Genomic DNA, 21,466 nt, shown 5'->3' with positions numbered 1-21,466 from the left:
CTTGCGCTTGGTGGGCACCACTCAGAAAATCATTTGCGAAGGGTCGAAGATACGATATAACACATGAATCTGGTGTGACCAGACGAGCACGCTTCAGTAAGACACCAATATCTGCTTCGATTATTGCTGATGTCTGCAAACGTGATCTGTTTGAAAAGACCGACCTCCCTGCCGTGATTGCGAATTGCTGTGACTATACTCAACGCATTGATATGTCGTCTTTCGTACCAGCCAAGCTGAGTCTCAGCCTCGTCATACTCGTCCTCTTCTTGCGAAACGGGGACTTTCTCAAAATCGACTCGAGCACAAAGCCGCACTCACACAAAACCATACTCGAGATCTCGTGTGACACGTCTTTCAGGCAGACGGTAAGACCGGAAACAAGACGCTGTCTCACGATCCTGAAACGCCGACGATGGCCCAAAGTCGAATTGTGTCGAAATTTCATCAAGACTTGGGGTCATGTCTGGATAGTGGACAAGACTGTCAGAGTGCGAGTCAGAAAACTCTCTCCTGGCCAGGTCAGTAAGAGGGCGCATTCGATCAGTAGTTTCGAGCAGGACTGTCTGAAGCATTTGATTGAACAAATGCGTCCGGAGCAACGATCGCTTGCCTCACATCTTCGCTCCCTGCTTAATGAACTTTCCGGAGTCGTATACGAGACGTCGCCAAGACGACAGTGGATGCTCTTGATGGCGCAGGAAATCTGTCGCGCGCTCAAAAAAGGCATGCCTTTGCTACTTGGGAGACCGTCCGGCGAGAATCAGTATCATGCCATGTTTGTCAGCCCGGCGCGTTCGATTAGCCGACAGATCACGGCTTTGACGTCCTGGGAGGTGGGTGAAGTGATAGAAGGAGCATCGGGTCTGCGTGCTATTGAGAAATACGTATCTTTCAGAGCCCAACCGGTTCGTCCATCGGCTGATGCAGACAAGATGTGGGTGCCAAAAGACTGGCTGAATGGCTTGTGCTTTTTTGAAGGATTACCACAACGGGAGATCCGGATGCCGTGGCCAGATTTTTTGAGGTAATTCATGGTCACATACATGCTATATAATGTTTCTCACCCCTCGGCTGTGGTTGATGGAGCAAGTGCTATGTTCGGAATCAAGATGTGCTTTCTGCTGAAGTTCGTGCTGAAGAGGTCTTCGTCGTCTTGCAAAACATCTACTCTGCCCAAAGGGAAAGCCTTCCAGCTTGCTGTCGTCGAAGTCCATCGTTACCTTCGATCATTTTTGGGAGAGTAAAGTGTGTTTGGGTATTTGTTGGGCCGACACACTCTTTCATCGACCAGTCTGGATACCAGACAGGTACACAGTCATCGTGGTTTCGCCAGTGAGTGACACAATCAAATCCAGTCCTTGTGTTTTCGTCTCGTACTACTTTCCTGCCATACGCTTCCATGAGCCATCTACATTTTGGTATCTGCAGATACGAAGGGATTACCCATGTTCTCCGCTTACATGCCATTAATGCTTTCGGTCAATTGATCCATCACTTCTCGAGATGGCGGCTGTATCATCTGCTGGTTGACCTTTTGGTCGACCTCACGAAGAGGTCTTCTCCGTTCGGTTTTAACTCTGGCACTGCGTTTCTTAGCAGTTCGACATATCTTCTGGGACAGCCCACTTTGGATAGCCGGGTTGTGCGTTTTTGCGTTCGACTCGGTCACTTTGAGATGTTCTTCCATGGAATCTATAGTTAGACAAGGTACCTTTGCGCAGCACCATGTGTCCAACTACTCTCATAACTCTGTATAGCCGCGGATCTAAATGATGCCGTTAATTGTTTCGAGGTCTATAACATCATTGATGGTGCTGAGACGTAGTCGTCTTGGGCATGATCTTTTTGTGTTCTCCATCCATTGGACATGAACCCGGTATTGGTTCTTGCCCTGTATCCTGATCACGGAGAGGTCCTCGATCATCGTGATCCAGTCCATTCCTCCTCCGCCATGGTGGACAAAGACCACTGTGCGCAGTTGCAGAATGAGCCCAAGTCCAGCTCGTCCGCCCACTGCAGCCACGCGCGGTCAGCGTCGCCCGCTTCGTTCGGCCGCACGTAGTAGTTAAGGGTCAGGTCCTGCACCACCGAGCGGATGTGGTCCTGCATCTCTTCCATCGCCTGATAGACGGTGCGGAAGAAGCGCACTTCTCGCGTCAGCGAGGCTTTGTCGCGGATGATCTCGACGAGCCGCTGCTCGTACGGGGGTCGCGGCACGCCTTTCTGGCCCGCGATCGCCCCCGGCTGGAGACCGAGGGCGAAGGTCACACGCCCCGAAGCTCTCTGACAGTGGTTCTGCTCAAGCCATGTCGTTATCGCTAGAGACGGTTCTCGCCATTCTCGGCCTGGTAGTGAGCGTCGCTCCGATCATGGGGCTCGTGGTGGACAGGATGTGGAGGCAACGAGGATCACATCCTTCATCGACTTCTGTCAGTGCAGGTACGTGCCCGAGTCAGCTGCGCCTGCAGCATCAGTAGCTTCGAACCAGATCAGCTGACGAGGGAGTGAACAGGACACAAAGCCATCGAGAACGTGGACGAACAGACCTCCAGATACGCGACGACAGACCAATTACGTCAGTACGGAGTGGTGGCAGAGACAGCCAGTGATGGCAAAGTCGACGACCACATGTGTGGCCCTACAACGACAGCTGGGGAGCAAGGTCTGGTGACTGAGGCACGATAGAGCTCAAACATATGGTTGGAAAGACTGCTAGCAGAGCGCAGACAAGCTCCTGAGGCTGAAGCCTTGTCGATAAGGCTCTCCTAAAGGGCTTTGAAGACGTCACCAGCGCTTAACTGGGGTGATCGGCGTCAGCCAAAACCAAGCCATCTTTGATGCCCGTTTGGTGTTGCTAATATGCCGGCCGAATTTCTGCATTGAGGTTGAAGGGAATACTCAATACTCGACTCGCTCAAGCGACCCTCTGACAGACGCATGGGTTCGGTCGTTCGGTTCAGGTCTCTCTTCGCTACCAAGCATCTCGTCCACTCCTTCACCCACTCATCGTCCTTTCCCCACCACTTCACCTGCTCTGCTACTGTAATCATCTTGCCCTAAAGACTTCATCCGCCGTCTCCGCTTCACTCCTCGTCTCCCACTCGATCTTATTGTTCCTGGCTTTCTCATCGATATCCTCCAAATCAGCTTCTAGCTTTCTCGCTTGACTGACCCCTCCCGATCAGGGATGTCCAGGCTACCACTACTAGAACTTTTTGTCACAAATGCTCAGTCTAAGGTGAGGGTGGTCAGTTTATCCTCCAGAAAGTGTTCCCAATCTGCATCCGCCTCCAATTCCGCTCGTGCAAAGAGATGCTGTACCACTCCTCCGTGCCCGTTTTGAATAGCCCAGGACAATGGTGTTCCCCCATCTTCGTCGATAGCATCCCAGTTGACCTCTTTCCGAGCAAGAAGGAGAGCCACAATCTCTGTATGACCATTGCAAGCAGCCCACAGCAGGGGCGTCCTGCTACCTTCGTCTTCTATATCAGCTTGCACGTCCGGACGAGCCAATAGGAGCTCAACAACATCTATATGTCCGTTTACAGACGCTTGTGAAAGCGATATCATCCCATCAGAGTCTGTTATAAAGGGACTCCGTGTCAGCTCGAGCATACTCACTTGACGTGTAGAACGTAAGCGAAGAACGGAATACCCTCCTCATTTTTTTTTGAACAGCACAATACGAGGGGGAATCATGCATTCATTGACAGATCGGGGTGAGACAGATACACTCCGAGTCACACCTAGGACACCGCCACATACGTCCTTGTACAATCGCATGACTTTCAAAGACGTAGTCCAAAAGTGGCAGTCGACCTTTTTGAGAATTCGAATCAACAGACATTGTTACTGCGGCATGGAATCGAAAAGTAACTTGCCCAAACTCAGCCTACTTTGGATGAGGTGTATGCAGGAGGTAAGCGAGTTCGTATCGAAGGGGCAGAGGTCTTTGCTACCCCGCTGTGGCGCTTGCTGTTCTTATTTCTGATGCATAGCATTTAGGGGGACCGTCAAGACCATCATTCACTTGTAGGTTTTGTTACACAGGAAGACTCGTGGGCCAAAATGGCGGAGAACCTGGTCCAAAAGCGACAACAACTTATCTACGCCGCCCAGTCATTCATACAGGCCTTGGCTGAGAAGAAACCACCAGACGTTATATTCAGCTTTTTTTCTGAACAGATCATCATCCACGAGCACGGCTTGCAACAACTAGCGCCATTCTTGGGCCGCGAATATCGTGGCATCCCGGGGGCAGAAGAGTATTTACTGTTCTGGCCTCGACGATCTCTTTGGAGAATGGGAGAATGACGGGTATATTCGTCGACACAGAGGAATCTAAAGTGTCAGTCAAAGGTGAGGCGACGTTCACTTGGACAAGTACAGGTCAAAGCTGGGATGAGATCTGGACGTCTTTACTCGAGTTCGACCAGGAGTACAAGATCAAGATGTATGAGATTTGGGCGGATCCTGGAGCCGCATATCTGGCTAGCAAAGGATTACTCAAGTGATAAGCAATGACAAGATGATCGCTTTGATATACGTTTTGTTGAAATAGAGGTTCTACATACCATCTTATGCTACTAGGATCAGATGGTTTATCCAGGCTCCATGAGAAGGTAGAGAACTAATCTGAGAGCTGGAGACCCGGACTCAGCATAGCAACTTGCGTTTCTGCTATATTGCAACTCTCTGCATCTAATGCTCTCGTATCAGTGTATCATAGTGGATACACGGCCATGTAGGCTCGCAGCAAGCAGAAGATACGGGACCGAGATGGACGACCTGGGTGTGGTCAGTCAGTGACACTGTAGGATGTAGTAGGACGCAAAGAACACCTGCCCTGCACGAGAGAACCATGAGATGCCTAGCAAGGCGACGAAGACGCCACGGGGTAACATGTTGGGACGGCAGCATTTCGCCGAGACGGTGTCGGCGAGCGTCCGGTATATGACACTAGTTGCGATGACGCGCTTCGACAGCGCCGTTCGCGGGGTGACCAGTCTATCCTTCACCCGTGAAACGGTGGACCGTCTGTTCTAGATGCCGCCCGAATGTGAGGGGCTCGCGAGCATTGGTGGTAGATTTTCCGGTTTCGCACGTGGTGAGCTGGAGGGTTCGCAGGCGTCTGCCACCTTCCTGCAACATCTGTATGACCAGAACCTCAAATGACATTTTGTCCATCCATGTCTCGTGGGGGAGGTTGTTCTTCACTGGTGGTGAATCTTCAGAGCTCGGCGATGGTTGGCACCTTGTCGAGAATGCCTCTGGAGTGATCCCGCAAGGGCGACGTGGCCGCACGACTTAGTCGTGGTTGCGTGTTCATGCTCAGATCGTGTAGCATCGATATAATAGGCACTTGTGCAGTTTGTTACGCCCTCGTGGTGGCAGCTAGCTGAGGAGCACAACGCGTTGTGAATACGTGCTACTAGTTCGACGATCTGAGGCATGTTCGACAGGACGCGACGAGCTGCTGCACCTCCCATGGGCGGAGGTCTGTGATAAAGATGTCAGTCTTTCTAAAAAGAACAGGTCGGAGTGATGAACGGCTTGGCTGACAGTTCACGATAGTTTCCTAATCTAAACCACGCTCCCTTGATCTCCCAAGATCACGTTGTAAGCCCTCTTCGTCCTGCCTTCCTTGTTGCTCATTCTTGGGGCCGTCATACAGCTTTGAGTCATAACACCTCATTCCCTTGCCACTAAACTCTAGTCTCTTGTCACTCAGCTTAGTCAGTCTTCCACTCCACGAATACCACGGGCTCGTCTCCAATGCACCACGCGTCATGTCCGGGCGGTACGGACATAACATCATTCTTGCTGAAGTGGACCTCGGTCCCGTCGTTCATTCTCACTGCCATTTGCCCGCTCAACACGATTGCCGTGTGCGTGAGCATGCAACTGTCGGTTCCGGCATGCTGTTTGAGGTCGGTAGACCATCCTCCACCAGGATTGATGGTTACACGCATGACCTTTGCATTCCCCAGAGACACAGCTTGCCTCGTGACTTTGCCGAATGTGTCTAGGGGTGCAGAGTCCAGGCTGGCCTTCTGCAGGGTTTCAAGTGACATGATGGGTTAGGCCTTCTGATCTTTCCGTCAACCTTGGAAGGTATTTGTTGCCATTCGCAATTCACTTTTCGTGCGATACAATGTCTCGGTCCAGAAAGAGACGAAGAGATAGAATAGCTTCTTATACCTATGGGGTGTTTTGGAGCTAAGGAGTAGGATGTTATTTCTGGTAGGCTTACCTACTAGATACGTCTTGCATCTGCTGTAATCAGCTAAATCTCCTTCGTAAGTGGCTGTTGTAGTGCTAACACTTTGTGGCAAACTCGTTCGGCACAACATGTCCGCCAACGCCGCTGCCTTGGATCATACCAACCCAGTCGCCCATTTAGACGAAGTCGCTTATTTAGACGAGGTCGCGACCAATGGTGCAGCTTCCAAGAAACACTTGGCAATATAGGCTCCACCGAAATTCCGTAGATTGCGCACTTTTAGATAAGCTGCCAGCTCACACCACCGGACACGAAGTAGAAAGATGTTTACTACATTGAGCACAAGGTGAACCGCAGAACATGACCGACTGTTCAGGGTCCAGCAGAGAGAGTACCATAAGGTGGAAAGCTGATCAGCTGTCTAACACTAGCAAGAAAGGTTGCTTTTGCTCACGTGGATCCCGTTACCAATGGTCCAGCATCTAAGCTCCTTACTGCTACTATATCGCAAAACCGATAAATCCTCTGGCTCTGAGCCGACACAATATCATGGTAAAATCGAGCTAAGCAGGGTCGGGTGTACCAGACTGACCATGCTTATCCCACGTAACACATATGCTCTCGCTACGCCATGCTTGTAATGCTCATGCTTTGGATGGTATCTTCCGCAGTTGAAGCTGATCATGCCAAGTACTATTTCTGGTGTTCACGTGCAGCAACAGTCATATCCCTGCGTGGTCCACGTCGAACGCGCGCAAATGGCAGAACTGTGAAAGCTCATCGGTTACAGTGCCCAAGAAAGCGTGGTGGGTAAGTCGTGACAGCAGCGCAGCTAGGCGGCTGGTATCTGTCTGGACCTTTTCCGCTCACCATCTTCTCGGAACTCAGAAGCGGTGTGTTGTGGAGCGAGCACATCCTAGGCAGAATTGATGTGAGACCTAAGTTTAGTGATTTAAAGCAGCCCATCAAGCGAACTAAGCTTAGAAGAAATCAAGCGATACGTCAGACTAGGTGAGCGACCAGGATTGGCGTCACACGGCCGGGGTTTCAAGTCTTGATGCACGTGACTTGCACTCGGCTGCATGGCGCAGGTCACGAGCAGGACCTTCCCCACGAAACTGTTTCAGAACTGGTCGAAGAATACCAAACATGTGAAGGTTGCCATAGGAACCCGTTATTGTCTGTTCTTTCACCACGCTGGCACGATACTCGTCGATGTCTTTCGGCCCAAAGTCTCCCTTGAGACTCATTGCCGATCCGGACTTCGCAAGGAAACGGTCGGTAGAGGATCGTCTTGACACCGCGATGATACGTCTCAAGTTCCAGGTTGGAGCGTGGATCGATGCTGGCTTAATCTGTGTTTCTTAGGAAGCTAGCCTTGTACGTGCCAAGCAGACCCGGGGACCCTCGTGTTCAAGTCTTCAGCTGCGGGGAAGCTATACGGGATGAATATGCACGCCCGGCTAGCGACTGGAGTATATAGCTTCGACAGGCGGTGACAGCATTCATTCCTCCTCCGCTGTTGACGTATGGACCTATAGTCATACTACTAAAGTACGGAGTGCATCATCCTTGTCGTCTAATCGCAATGGTTCTTGACGTTATTGTGATCACCACACCAGCAAAAGGCAAAGAGGCGCGAGTGGAGGAGTTGATCGGCCAGCAAGTTGAAGGAATCAGACAAAACGAGCCTGGCGTGCTGTTTGACCGGTGCTATAAACGCGCTGACCTAGACGATGGCACCGAGTTCGTCATCGTTCAGAGGTATGTCATACTCACTTGCTCGATTCTGTGTTTATCATCGATATCACTCCTGAGCTCTTCTTGTGTTTGACGTATGATCGATATTCAGGTACAAAGACGAGGCGGCGTACAATGCCCACTTCCATACTGAACACCGCAAAGACCTCCCTGCAATCATCAAGGACGAGGAGTTGATGGAAAAACCCATGGTGTACATGAAATTGGAACCAATCCGATATGGGTTTGGACGTTGATGACTGGCGTCCCACAGGTCGTGAGTTTTGATATGGATGGCCAACGTTGGAAAATCTATCGAGAAGCCAGGCTCATATGCTGCATATATGAGCTTCTTCATATCTTTTCAGAATCAAGAATGTTAAGAAGATGTTCAAGCTTGTTATTCTTCTATGGTTTGTCACAATTATGAGATAGAGTTGTGCATTATACTAGGCACGAACTAGGAATGCTGCACACTTTTCAATGTCTCCGCGCTTGTGCTGAGAGGCACAGTCGTAAATGTGCTGTTTGTATCGAGGCATGAAATGCATGGATTGGATCACGGACAGCCTGCCACAGATCATCTGTCAAGTTAGGGAGCTGAGGAAGTAATGGAGTTGACGAGATGGCTCGCCATTAATAGTCTGATGACGTGCCGCCAAGGATAAAACTGTCTCTGTAAGGATGAGAGTTACATAAGAAGTGACTTAGCTATAGTGCAACTACCGCGCAAGAATATGGCAACCTCTCCGGAAGTGAAAGGGCAAGAATGTGTTCTCTGGACACTCAAAACAGATCGCAGAACCTCGCCGAATATCGTGTATAGTATAGGAACCACAGGTGCTTTCATCGGCCTTTTCGGCTGGGTAGTCCTACTTTCCTGACGATGGACAGCATGGTCTAGACACTGTGTGGCCAAAGTCACGCCATCGCTTCCCCTGAGTTGGTTCGTCCATTGCGACGGGAGCAAATGTCTACCATGCTTGCACGGACTGATGAGACGACACAACGAGATCGAGCAGAACTGGCAAGCACCATTAATCCAAGCACAGAACAGACCGGTTTCAGTGCCGTCGAAAGAGAGCTGCCACCACTTTTGGCCATTGCTCACGTGACATGCGCGTGCTACCCTCGTGCACGTCACGTGTTGAGAAACCTGTACCTGCATTTTGTTGGTGCGCCCATGGCCGCAGTTTGCAGCTTGGGAAATCTAACTGACCGCACTATGCTTGATGTCAACCTCGACCTCGCTACGACAATCACCATTATGCCATTTCGGACGCTGGGACCTTCACCTGACCAATGGATGGCCGGTCTCTTCCGCGACATGCATGTCCTGAGGTAGTCACGAAAAAGGAGGAATTTGGGTGCGCGGAAAATAGTACCAACCCCAACCCTTCGACGCGTCGCACGTGGGTAGAGCACGAAAAACCGAGTTGCACAGTGTCCTGCCACGCCAGACGAGGTCCATAGTCTACCCTTTGGCAGTGGTCAGCTCTGGGGCCCAGTGGGCGAGACGGAAGGTTCATAACTTACGTCCTTCCGGGTTCTTGGTGGGTGAACACTTTCCATATACATTCATATGTTTGCTCTATGCTCACGCAGCATCTGCACCACCTGTGCGTGACCTCTAGCTGATGCCGCCCGCGGTGCAGTGCCATAGTATCCTCCTTGAGCATTAACCAACTTCCGGGCCATGACAGACCAGCCTCGTCGTGCTCCTTCTCACACAAGCTGGGATCGGTCCTCCCCATGTCAGTGACGACGGAGCAAAACGCTTCCTCACACATGTATGAGCGGTAGATACCGCTGATACCATCCTGAATAGTCCAATAACCCCCACTCCCGAACTTGGACCAGTCGTCCTGATCGCTGCGATCACAGTCCTCCACGAAAAAGACCGTGCACACACTGTCGCCGACGAGCTTTTGGACCCCGTCGTTAGCATCCTGATCGTGCGTCGAGGAGGAAAGAGCTGACCTTGATACTGCTACCGACGTCGCCTTTGGTGTTCGAGTCTGGGATGGTGCGACACCCCGTCTCCCACACGAGGTCTTCGGTGACACATGGCGGACCGCCGTCGGCCTCGTTGCAGAAGGTGATGTTGCCCGGCGTGCGGAGCGATGTCACCACCGGGAGACATACCCCGAGAACGCACACTTTCCTCATGACGCTCGGCGGCGTTGTTGCCCTCGTGTCCGGGATGATTCGGAGAAGGAGGAGAGTCTCTCTTGTCCTGGTTGATCCGACCAGGATGGTGATGGATCCAAAACACCGCTCTGGCTGTGGTGCGACGGTACCCAGAACATGAGTCTCCCCAGATGCGGCCGTCGGTGGCAGCGACCACCAGTCATGCTGGCAGGTTGGGGCGACGCAACCAGCAGCACGCTGCGGTTGTTCGTGGTATCCTCACAACGCACAGCACCCACTTCTGGTGGGAAGAATGCTATTTTCCTTCGATTGGAACTTCGCAAGAAAGCATGGGGTATGAAGGTCGGTCGCATACAGCACTGATGTTGGTGGCATCTGAGGCTGTGCAGCAACCGGCTAGGGTGGAGATGGAGAAAAGTGCATTATGAGCTGCATGAGGACAGTCGTCTCCTGGCAATCTGCCAATGCGCAGCAACAACTTCTGGTGGGCATATTCAGGATCTCCGTCAGCGGAGCACCATACCATGGCTTCTGATGGGACAGTGGAGCATTATGCTGTGGGTGTAGCGTCGATCTCTAGTGGACCATGTCCCTGATGCTGTGAAACCATTGTAACCCGCTGCGACCAGTCTCGCGGCCGCTCTGCTGATGTCATGAGCTCCCTGTGCGAGCAGTGCGAGACGTCGCCAGCCTAGCCGCACAATCTAAACCACACCAAACAAGGTCGCACGGAACTAATCGAAGGAGGTCCCAAGAGCGACCAGCGACACGACCCGGCTCATTTTATGTCACGATCGCGACCACAGCGTCGCGCAATCATGCCTTACACTGTCTTCACGACTGCAAACCCCGCGCACCACGCGACCTGGTTGGCGTACTCTTACTGATCGATGCGAGTGCCTCGAGAACCCAATAGACAGGACATCCCTAAGTTAAGCTCCACTGGACGTCAATCATCCAAGTTAGTGTACATGAAGGTCGGCAGATCGTGTTTCGCATTTCGACGTCAAACCTGACGTAACGTGAGCGGTGATTCCAACGATGTGGCTGATAGCCTGATCGAGATATTTAATTCTGGGCACAAAGAATACTTGGGTATCTGAGGGACAGCAGCAGTCTTGGAACCTCATCTGTAGGCAACTTGGTTAGGATAACTCTACCGCCTCGGCTCGGCTGCAGCTGTGAATCAATAGACTGCAAGTTTGACCACATGCTGGTGTAGCAACGCTTGATTGAGATGGCGCTGTCCACCGTCAGCTGTGTGGAAATCATCCACGACGGCAACCTTAGACTTCCGACCTTGGCGAGGTGCTGCCATCGACACAGGGAGTGCAAACACACCCGCACTGGGTCCTCGTGGCCTGATAGGCGCTGAAGCGTGAGAACCGAAGATTGAGTCTGGCTATTGCTATGATAGTGGGCATGAGCCGATGCTCAAATGATGTTTGGCTGCTCGGGGTCCTGCCACGCAAAAAGCTCTCGACTCGGCTCGAGCTGGGCACCAGACACACGACGCAGCTGGTCACCGGGTCCGATGACCGTCTCTCGCTTGTCGGAAGACTGCCGCCGGTGATACTGGAAGGGGGACCCGAGCACACGGCTTGCTGGCGGTGCCGGCGGTGGGTCGATGCGTAGATCGCGGGGTGTCGACACGATCGGCACGTCTGCCGTCTCGACGTGCGTTCTCGGCGGAGGCCAACGGAGCTGGGACAGTCGCTGGGACAGGCGTGACGCTGATTTCACGACCTGGGGCCTTTGTAACGACACACGCCGCGGCTTCGGTGGAAACCAGCTCTTCCCCCATCTTCTGTCCTTCGCATCCGCTTCTCTCTTGTGGTCATCCTCCTCCTCCTCCTCGTCACTGAAGTAGCTCTGCTCGAACGCGGGACGGTTGGGGGACGGTTTCCGAAGGTCGGAATAGACTCCGAGTCCGAGTCTGACAGGACCGTGAGCTACTGGGCGTGGGACCGCACGGGCCGTCGGGGCGGGCTTTTGTGGGTGCGGTGAATGCGGTGAATGCGGTGGGTGCGGTGGGTGCGGTGGCAGTGGTTTGGTGTCGTACTTTCTGTCCTTCCCGAGGCCTGGAGTGTGAGAGATGGTCGGGTGCTGCGGACGACTGCTCGTGCAGTCTCTCGGCTGCGGCCGCGGAGGAACCTCGACCGCCGCCGTGGCACTGGTCCTTCCCTGCTCCACATCGTTCAGGAGTTTCGCTCGGTAGTGGTAGCCCAAGTATCGGTAGACGATCAAGAACACGCCAGACACGACGAACAGCACCGCGAAGATGATGAGTGCGGTGGTGACCAGGGGCACAGTATGGGTCGCCATGGTTCGCCCGTGGTGATCACGCGTGGCGAGGCACGATCTCGGTGGTGAGAGAGGGGGACGGGATGACAGAAGCGTATACGGGCTCCCCAGTGCCACTTTCTGTGGTCTATATAGCAAGCATACGGTAGCTGCTCCCACTCTTGCGAACGACGGCTCGAGTCGCACCCATGCGGCACAACGGCCACGAGACGTCTGAGAGAGCGTGGGTCGGCGGTGCAGCAGGATATTCTGCGTGCGGCGCAGCTCGCGGGGATCTTGCGCATGGCATATCGACAGGCCGCGACATGGCAGGCAGAGTTCGTGCTCGGCAGAAAGACCGCGATGAGAGACGACGAGTGAACTACTGCGGTGCAGTGTGCCTCCACCAGATGCGAACGGGAGAGACGCTGGATCTCGAGGTCGCAGTGACCAGAACTGGCCAGGCTGGCGCAGCCTCGGTCGCGCGTCACATCCAGACCTGATTGGTTGGTTGGTGGTACACGTGACTTTATCCCTGTTCGCGCCCCACTCTAGCTTCGTCTCATGAGGTCAAGCGAACTGCTCAGCCAGGAACTTGTCTCCGCGTCCGCGCTTGTGCTTCTCTTGCCCGTCTGGCTCCTGCTCCGACCTCACCACTCTTGAGCACTACGATCTTTCGAGCTTGACATCGCTGAAGGTCATCTTGATCTTCCTCCTTCACATTGGTCAGCGAGGTGAGGAGACAGCTCAGAGTGCCGGTCTGTTCATGGTAGCTCGAGGATGGCCACACGTTGACCTCCGTCGGCGCACGATAGTAGGCTCTGAACTGTTCTGACTTACGCGCCAGGAGCTCAGCTACTACGTGTGCCGCATCGCGGGTTAAATCGTTGGCCTTGGCCTACACCTGTTAAGTCTGCCTCGTGTGGTCGCGAGACCGTACGGCAACGGTGGTCAAGATGAAAGCCTCCAAGCCGGTGCGCAGATCGCCGTTGATTTGAAGAGACGCCGTGAATATATGTACTTACTCGATGTCAGTCGGAGGACCGCTATTGAATTTTCATCTCCGACACTACGGCTTGATGCTCGTAGGCTGTGTCTTGGAGCCCTCGCTCCTGATATTCTGCCCGACCATGGATCCCTTGACGAAACATGACTCTACCTTCGACACGAGCTGTCACCGTCAGCTCGACTGGCCATGCGTCACTCCTGCTGGTGCTTCATGGTGCCAGCACGGGTCTTTCGTCGAGGTCTCAGGAGAGCATTTTCCCCCAGTTGCTCTGCAATCTCAGCACCTCAATCACGTTGTGGTGCATCGACGATCACCGTACGATTCACCATCTGCGTCCTGGCATTGGCTTGCCCATCACGAGTCATGCCTATGGGGAAATGCCTCTGGACAAGCGCCGCTCGACTGGATGGAGAGGCGGGACGAACACGCCATGACCGACACTCTCCAAAGTAATGCCACCACGAAAAGACGAAATGGTGAGGAGCTTCATTATGCGTCAATGCCACGACCCGTACACAGACTATATTCGTTGCGCCATGGCCACGATGAATACGTCCGCGTGCGACAGAGGGCGAGCAGAAAGGAGAACACCATGGATGGTGAGCAAGGCGCGTGGGACATTATCGTCGACTGGGCCGGAGGATTCATGATGTCTATGCTTGGCGCAATACCGATATGATGCTGTTCGGCGAGTATGCACCATGTTCAAGGTGATGTTGTTCAAGGGCGAAGCAAGAAGACATTCCACTTGAAACCGGAACTGCCGAAGGCAATCATGTGGGTGGCCTTTGACCACGGGAACTGGTGCATCTGTGGCAGGAGGCTTCCTATTGAGTGGTTGCAGCATTCCCCTCACTTCATCTGCACCGGCGTGGAAGAAGGCAGTATTCACGGTGACATAGCGCACATCTTCTCTGAATACTTTCCAGACATAGTCGATAGAGGATTTTCTTCCGGGCGGCTCCATCTTGTTACAATCATTTCCCCATGGCCCGATGCTTTCCAAACAAGCAACGCTGATCGCCTCAAGAAAGATGTCTGATGGCATGGCAGGTGCTTGACTAGCCTGGGGACGAAGTTAAGGTCCAGCCAGGTCCAGATTGACATTACCCAGTGCCACACCCAGATGTCCGGAATACGCAACGCTCGACCTCAATAGTGACACGGTCAATAGCGCGACGGTGTAGGGGTGCATAGTGCTGACGTTGTTCTCGCTCTTGGATGTTACACACCGGACCAGTCTCGACTGCTACAAGGACCAAGCTTTTATTCAACAGGAACCCGTCTCGACCGAGGCTGTAGCCCGAGACCATTTGAACCGAACGAATTGACGCCACTGTATATCAGGACACCCTCGTTTGAATTGGCAAGCTGAGTGCACTAGGCAACAAGTCCGCACCTGTTGACACTCGCTTGCCTGATTTTGGAAGTGGTGGAACACAGTAGTGGTGGTATACGGTGGTAGGTCTATCGCCACCAAACGTATAGGCCCTGGTGTCATGGATTGTCGACTTCTGCCAGCGACGACAAGTGTCAGTGCTCGTGAACGGCCACACGACAGAGACTGCAGGTCTGCCCCATGCTGGCCTTCCCCAGGGATCACCATTGTCCCCAATCTTGTTCTTGTACTTCAACGCGGATCTCGTATCATCCAAAATCAATCGAAATAAAAGCGCCATCGCCTTTGTCGACGATTACACAACATGGATCACAGGACCCTCGGCCGAACAGAATACCAAGCTTCTGCAAGAAACCGTCGTGGCCAGGGCGGAAAGGTGGGCGATCTCCAGTGGAGCCACCTTCGAGGCCGACAAGACGGCTTTTATTCACTTCACAAGAACAACCGGAAAGTGGTCCGAGGATGCACTGGTGGTGAAGGAGAAAGAAATCCACCCACAACGCGAGGTCAAGATCCTGGGTGTGGTCCTGGACCACGAACTCCGATTCCAGCAGCATGTAGCCAGAGCAGCCAAACGGGGTGTGGCGGCTGCTTTGGCGCTCAAACGTATCAAAGGAATGACGGCGAAAGTAGCGAGACAGTTATTCACGGCCACGGTAGCACCTACCTGCGATTATGCCTCCCCAGTATGGACGGTCAATATGACAAAGCGATCAACGAGGATGCTCGAACAGGTCCAAAGGATTGGTGCCCAAGCAATTGTGGGGGCCTTTCGCACCGTATCGCTGGTTAGAGCCGAGATGGAAGCCGGCACCGAATGTCTGCTAAGGCGCCTTCAGAAGCAGCAACACAAATTTTGGGTTCATTGCCACGCTCTTCCCTCGAAACACCCTTGGTGGAAGGTACGCAAGGGAATCGACATCCGAAACAAGAGATTTCCCTCACCACTGCAGCATATCGCACAGAGACTGCAGGCAATCGAACTAGACAAGCTGGAAACAATCGAACCGTTCTGCCTGGCACCGTGGCAGGAGCCAATCGAAGCGTGCATCCCGGATCGGGAGGAAGCCCAAAAGTGGGTGGGAGCGCCACATGAGGTGAAAATGTTTACCGATGCCTCGTATCGGAACGACAACGCAGGCGTCGGTCTGTACTGTCCAATCGAGAACAAGGGTAGTGTGACGATGAAAGATAAGTGGGTGATCGCACTGGGACAAAGCGAAGGACTTACCGCGACATACGTGGAAATCATAGCCATTCAGCAGGCACTACTTCGGATTTCCGACCTATGGGGCACTCGCACGATTAGACGCTTGGGCGGGGCTGCTAGTATCCTCACATATGTGGTGCTCAGTGACAGTCAAGCGGCCATCCGGGTAGTGTCAAAGCCCGGTCGTCAGAGCGGCCAGTCGAAGGCACGGGAGATCAATCGATTAGCACGCGAGATCAGGGATCGTGGAGGTCCTCAAATCCGTCTCCAATGGGTACCGGGCCATTCAAAGATCGTGGGAAACGAGATCGCGAACACATTGGCCAAGGAGGCAACCTCAGGCCCACAACAGCCACGGGACGAGCTGACGCTACCAGCAGCATTGAAGAAAGCTCGGCGCTTGATAGTCCAGACGACGCCGAGGAAGGCAGACGACATCGATCGTGCTTTGCCGGGGCCACACGTGAGGACACTGTATGACAACCTGGTGTACCAGAAAGCGGCAGTCCTGTGTCAGCTTCGGACAGGCAAGAGTCGCCTGAAAGGCTATCTGGCCAGAATCGGGGCCGTTGAAACCGACAAATGTGAGTGTGAGCGCGCACCGCCAGAGACAGTGCGACATTTCCTCTTTGAATGCCCTCAATGGGCGAATCTTCGCCAGTCATTGCGGGAGGTAGCAGGCTCTCGCTGGGGAGACCTCTCGTATTATCTTGGGGGACAATCAACGCAAAGACGACCATCTGGGGAATTGCTCGACGGACCTGCTACATCCTGGAAGCCAAACCTCGCGGTCATTCATCTAACGATCGAGTTCGCCATCGCAACAAGGCGACTAGCGTAGCCACCACGCCCTCCCTCCCTTAACGAAATCTCCCTTTAACCACCATAGTTGACTGGCCGATAGACTGAAGGTCGACATTCGGGAAAAGGCTCTCGAGCACGACGGATAAGAGGAGGACGGAAGAGGAGGGAACACTCTGAAAGAGGTGGTGGTATAATATTACATGAAAGTAAGCAAGTGAAGCTAGGTCAAGCGCGTCGGACTAGGAATGAAGCTCCGTGGGCGCAGTCTCGCTAGGCCTATAGTTGTAAGCGCGTAGTTCAGCCTAAGGGCCGCATCTCGGCACTCTGGGGCGTAAGAGAAATCAAATTAAATCAAATCCAGAGAGGGGCTAAGGATTCCTTGAACGTGCAGGCCCCCGGCATCCTTAGGGGTCTGGCACGGGGGCCACGACCTTGCATCGGTATCACGTGCGCGTGTCTGTTAGCTTTTGTTGGGCTTTTCACCCTCGGTTGACGATGTCCGATAACTCGGATTGCCATATTGCCCAAAGATGAGGCCTTTTCTGGAGTTGACATAAACCTCATCGACTTGTTTTAAAAGCTCGTGTTTCCGTACACAGGTCTCGTGGTAGCTAGGCTCGTAATATTTTCTGTTATGATGGAATCGATTTGGTCCGATCAACTTACCAGCGACCGCGCATATCATCACACATCTTCTGTGTACTTCCTTTCCAAGAGCTTCGTATCTTCCAACCTGGTCCAACAATATCGTGCATAGCCAGCAGAGCATTGCCAAGCAAGATAGACGAGCAGTCGAAAAGCCGCTCACTCCCTTCAAGCAGGCATCCCTTTCCCTCATGGAGGTCTGTGATAAGCCCAGAGACAATAGAGTGAAGTTGATCGGCACAAGATCTTCGCTGATCTTTGATGGCTTCTGCAATGAATCAGCAGCCTATTTCACCGTAAGAGTTCCAGGACGCTGTTGAACGCAGCTGGCAGGCTATTAAACAGAGGGCAATTGACCATTGCATTAATAGTACGCGAAAACGCCTGCGTGCTGTGATTACAGCCAAAGGGTGGTACACCAGGTATTAGGTATATACTTTTGACCCAAATGTACGCATAAACGATCATTTCTCTACAATTCTACGTGGTCGCTACGCGTTTTCGATTTGTATGTAGTTTACAGTGGTGGAAAGAAACGAGGAGGGAGGGTTAAGAATTCGGGGGAATTTCGGGTTTGGATTTAAACTTTTGGTAGTCTCTGTATGGTGACTGGGGTTATGACTGGCATCTTTGTTTGGCTTGTTGGGTTTTGGTTTTTTGCACACTCGCTTGGGGCAGTTCTCATCGGTGCAAGGAAGATGTCATTTACCTTGAATTGGTGGGCTTTTATCTTCCCAAATGCTGGGTTGACCCTTGCTCTTATACAGATGGGAAATGTGCTCAACAGTACAGGCATTAAGGCTGTTTCGTCCGCTATCACAATTTTGCTTGTCGTAGCTTGGGTTGGACAGGGAAGGATGAAGACGATGGTATGGGCGAGTGAGCACGGTTAACCTCATCCAGAAAGAGGCGGCTGGTATATTCGACTAAGACACAGCAGGATCGAAATTATCTCACTTCTTTGGACTGCCCTTTCCTTGGAACAAGAGAGTTTGTTGTGAGCGAACCAAGCATTCGTCACCACTACTCGGAGGTTGTTAGGATGCGAGGTCTATGCCACAAAGCCTACAGAATTTCAACCACTCTTGGTTGAAATTAGCTCGCATCGGCATATCACTCTTCTTGTCACTCCGATTCCACGCATCGTGACCAGTGCTTCTTACTCGCGAGTACGATTAAACTCGCGAGTAAGCTGCGAGTATTCTTGGCACTCTTCCCTTCCCTAATTCAGTATAGTGAAGACGATATCGATTGCTTCCTTCCAGATTCCCTCTGGCACCTCTAGTCTTTTATCGATATTGTCTTCACTATACTAAACTTGGGAAGAGAGCAGTGCCAAGACAAAATTGAGGACCTCAGGTAGGAAGCGAGAGCCATTAAAGTAAGAGGCTACCATTTCATCGCAACCATTGAAGCATTCGTCATGCTCCTGCGGCTGCGATTCCCATTCATGCGGGGAAAATTCCGGCGTTGGAAGAAGTTGTTGTCCCCTAGCTAAATTGGTTCCGAGCCGGGTCCCGCCTTTTCGCACGACCTCCGAGAGTGGCACAATGTTCTCTCTCAACTAGATGCCACTATTATCGCGAGACTCTTGTTTTTAGATCTTTGGAAATCTATGCACAAGGCATCTTGACCCCAGTCTGAATCAACCACCAATTAACCGGTACACCTGTCCAATGACCCAGAAACATACCAATCTGCATCATCCACCAATACGTAACCGTAGGCATCTCCAGCTCCCAGTTAAAAATCGCGATTTGAAAGATCGCCATCCAGCCAAATAGCCCAACCTCGAAGAATAACAGCGAAAGTGCATCAGCTTTGAGTGCTCGATAGATAATCTTAGGGCCATATTCGCCCGCCATAGGTGCGATGGAGAAATACTGAAAGACGATGCCGAATACAAAGGCGAAGCCGAAGTCGACAAGCATCTCAGCCCAAAGGAGACGAGGAGGTGAGCCGAAGGCTGCATTTGTACCGTAGACGAGCCACTCGCCGACGATATCGCCCAGCACACAACCTGCGCCGCAATGACAGACTCCCACTGTCACCGTCGCAAACATTGGGCGGCCGGAATCCTTGTGATGGTGCTCATGTCCGCCTTGCTCTCCATTTCCTTCATCTTGCTTCTGGCCATCTTGGTTTACCGCCGAGTGATTGTGTTTATTTCCTCCTTGCTCCCCACTATCTTCACTTCCCAAGTCACCCTTCTCGGCATCACCCTCATTATTTGTAAGCGTGTCGTCGTTCCTGTTCATTCGGCGTGCTACGTTCTCACCACCTGTTCCACTGGCATTGGCAGTCGGAGGTTGATGCGCTTCCTCTGTGCCGGTCTCGCCGTGTTTCTGTGGTGGTGGCGGACGGCCATACTTGACGTACACCCACAGCGTAATCGGCCACAGATACAGTGCATTGATGACATACACGGGGATCATAATGTACATCATTGACCGCCACCCTCGTCGCCAGATAATGTCGAGTAAGATCCATGCTGCTGCGATAGCGCCCAGGCCTATTGATACTGAGGAGATTACGATAAGAGCCGTTGGCTGATCGTATTCTGACGAGCTCATGGTACTGGTTGAGGAAAGAAAGTGACTGATCTCTCAAGGCTCGGCAAATATTTATGTTCGCTAGCACTTCAAGATGCTCTAGCCTGTTGAGGGGATACGACGGTCAAGGCTCTGCTTATCGTCCGGGCTCGAACCATCTTAAATAAAGCTTGGTTCGCATCAAAGGTACCCGAAGCCTTGCCGCTCTTGCCGCAAAAATGACTTGACGTTAACCAAGTGTAAAAACGCACAAAGGGCGCAGCCTGCTGAACTTTAATTGGTGAATGACGATCTTCCCGGTCTAGAGTATCTGTAAATTACGCCAAGGGTACGCACTACGTCATTCTTAGTTAGCGGAACACAATTCCGTACTTGATTTCACATCTTTGATCGATTCAGCCAGCTAAGTAGAACCTTACTAAGAAACATGACGGAAACATGTTATGCTGAGTTTGATCTAGTATCCTGAATACCAGATTCCGCCTGTGTCAGGTAGTTTGTCAAACATCAGCCACAGGTAGTTCCAGCTGGTGCACCACTCGACTTGTGATTAAAGCACACTAATATACTGGATAACAGTATTTGTCTTGCTCGTGAGCCACTCGCGCAGACGGCCGGAGCGGTCGCCTGGGTATTTGACTGCGAAACAATCTGTCCAGCGTGTGCTGTTGCCCCATGTCAACCAGACTAGATCATCACAAACAAAGCCAATATCTTCCAATCGTGTCGAGTTCCAATAATACGTCTCCCAATGATCCCAGTTGTCAGGATCTTGAGCTGCTCGACATTGGTCTGGTGTTGCGCCTCGCCAGAATCCGGGAAACTCTTCTATCGGGCGCTCGCGCGAGCCGGGTAACCAACGATACGAGAATAGGGGAGTCCCATTCACCGACGGCTCATATGGGCTACCCCATGAATCACTGATCCAGTCCGTCCTGCTGCCAGATTTCATCTGTTGGATAATGTTCATAGGGAGAATCGTGCAGATAACCAATATCATCACCACTATGGTGATGTAAGGCCCACTTCGACTCATCTTAGCATCTCTTCCGCCGCCTCCTCTCAATTCCTGTCTGCCGACTTCAGCGATAGATCGGTAAATTCCCCTGGCGCGACTGTGATTTCCTGCCCATTCTTTTTGAAATTCTTCACGATGTCGAACAACAACCATAAGTAGCCAGAGAAGCAAACCGATTCCTGTATAAGCGAATATGATGGTACCGACCCAGCTTTCGACTCTGCCCAAGTAGTTCTTCGCATTCAACTCCAACAGACTGATTTTGTCATTCTTGGTGCTGTTGCAACCAAGAATTTCGGAATGCATTGGAGGTTCAATGCCACAGAGTCCATTATGAGGACATTGGCCACCTACGAAAGCCAGGTCTCCGTATCGGTAAGAGCCTGATTCAGGATCATCAAGGACGAGAGAGAAGTTCATGTTGACCGT

The 21,466-nt window shown here is 52.3% G+C and overlaps 5 protein-coding genes across 5 annotated transcripts; 1 reads left to right on the top strand and 4 right to left on the bottom strand.

Moving 5' to 3' along the window:
* Positions 1–5,735: 5,735 nt before the first annotated feature.
* PMZ80_011205 (uncharacterized protein) lies at positions 5,736–6,077 on the bottom strand (the record flags this gene model as incomplete). The annotated part of the gene is made up of 1 exon (XM_064879593.1): positions 5,736–6,077. The coding sequence occupies one exon, from the start codon at positions 6,075–6,077 to the stop codon at positions 5,736–5,738; it is 342 nt and encodes a 113-aa protein (XP_064724648.1).
* Positions 6,078–7,814: 1,737 nt separating this feature from the next.
* PMZ80_011204 (uncharacterized protein) lies at positions 7,815–8,223 on the top strand (the record flags this gene model as incomplete). Its single annotated transcript, XM_064879592.1, has 2 exons — positions 7,815–7,990; positions 8,079–8,223. 2 exons carry the CDS (start codon positions 7,815–7,817, stop codon positions 8,221–8,223), a joined length of 321 nt encoding a protein of 106 aa, XP_064724647.1.
* Positions 8,224–11,551: 3,328 nt separating this feature from the next.
* On the bottom strand, positions 11,552–12,442 carry PMZ80_011203 (uncharacterized protein; the record flags this gene model as incomplete). The annotated part of the gene is made up of 1 exon (XM_064879591.1): positions 11,552–12,442. One exon carries the CDS (start codon positions 12,440–12,442, stop codon positions 11,552–11,554), a length of 891 nt encoding a protein of 296 aa, XP_064724646.1.
* A 6,638-nt stretch (positions 12,443–19,080) lies between these two features.
* Positions 19,081–20,040, bottom strand: PMZ80_011202 (uncharacterized protein; the record flags this gene model as incomplete). Its single annotated transcript, XM_064879590.1, has 1 exon — positions 19,081–20,040. The coding sequence occupies one exon, from the start codon at positions 20,038–20,040 to the stop codon at positions 19,081–19,083; it is 960 nt and encodes a 319-aa protein (XP_064724645.1).
* Positions 20,041–20,569: 529 nt separating this feature from the next.
* On the bottom strand, positions 20,570–21,457 carry PMZ80_011201 (uncharacterized protein; the record flags this gene model as incomplete). Its single annotated transcript, XM_064879589.1, has 1 exon — positions 20,570–21,457. One exon carries the CDS (start codon positions 21,455–21,457, stop codon positions 20,570–20,572), a length of 888 nt encoding a protein of 295 aa, XP_064724644.1.
* Positions 21,458–21,466: the final 9 nt, after the last annotated feature.

The sequence above is a fragment of the Knufia obscura genome, assembly GCF_036327395.1.
Source record: "Knufia obscura strain CCFEE 5817 isolate CBS 148926 chromosome Unknown scaffold_30, whole genome shotgun sequence".
Taxonomy (NCBI): domain Eukaryota; kingdom Fungi; phylum Ascomycota; class Eurotiomycetes; order Chaetothyriales; family Trichomeriaceae; genus Knufia; species Knufia obscura.
This window is presented reverse-complemented; position numbering and strand designations above follow the sequence as displayed.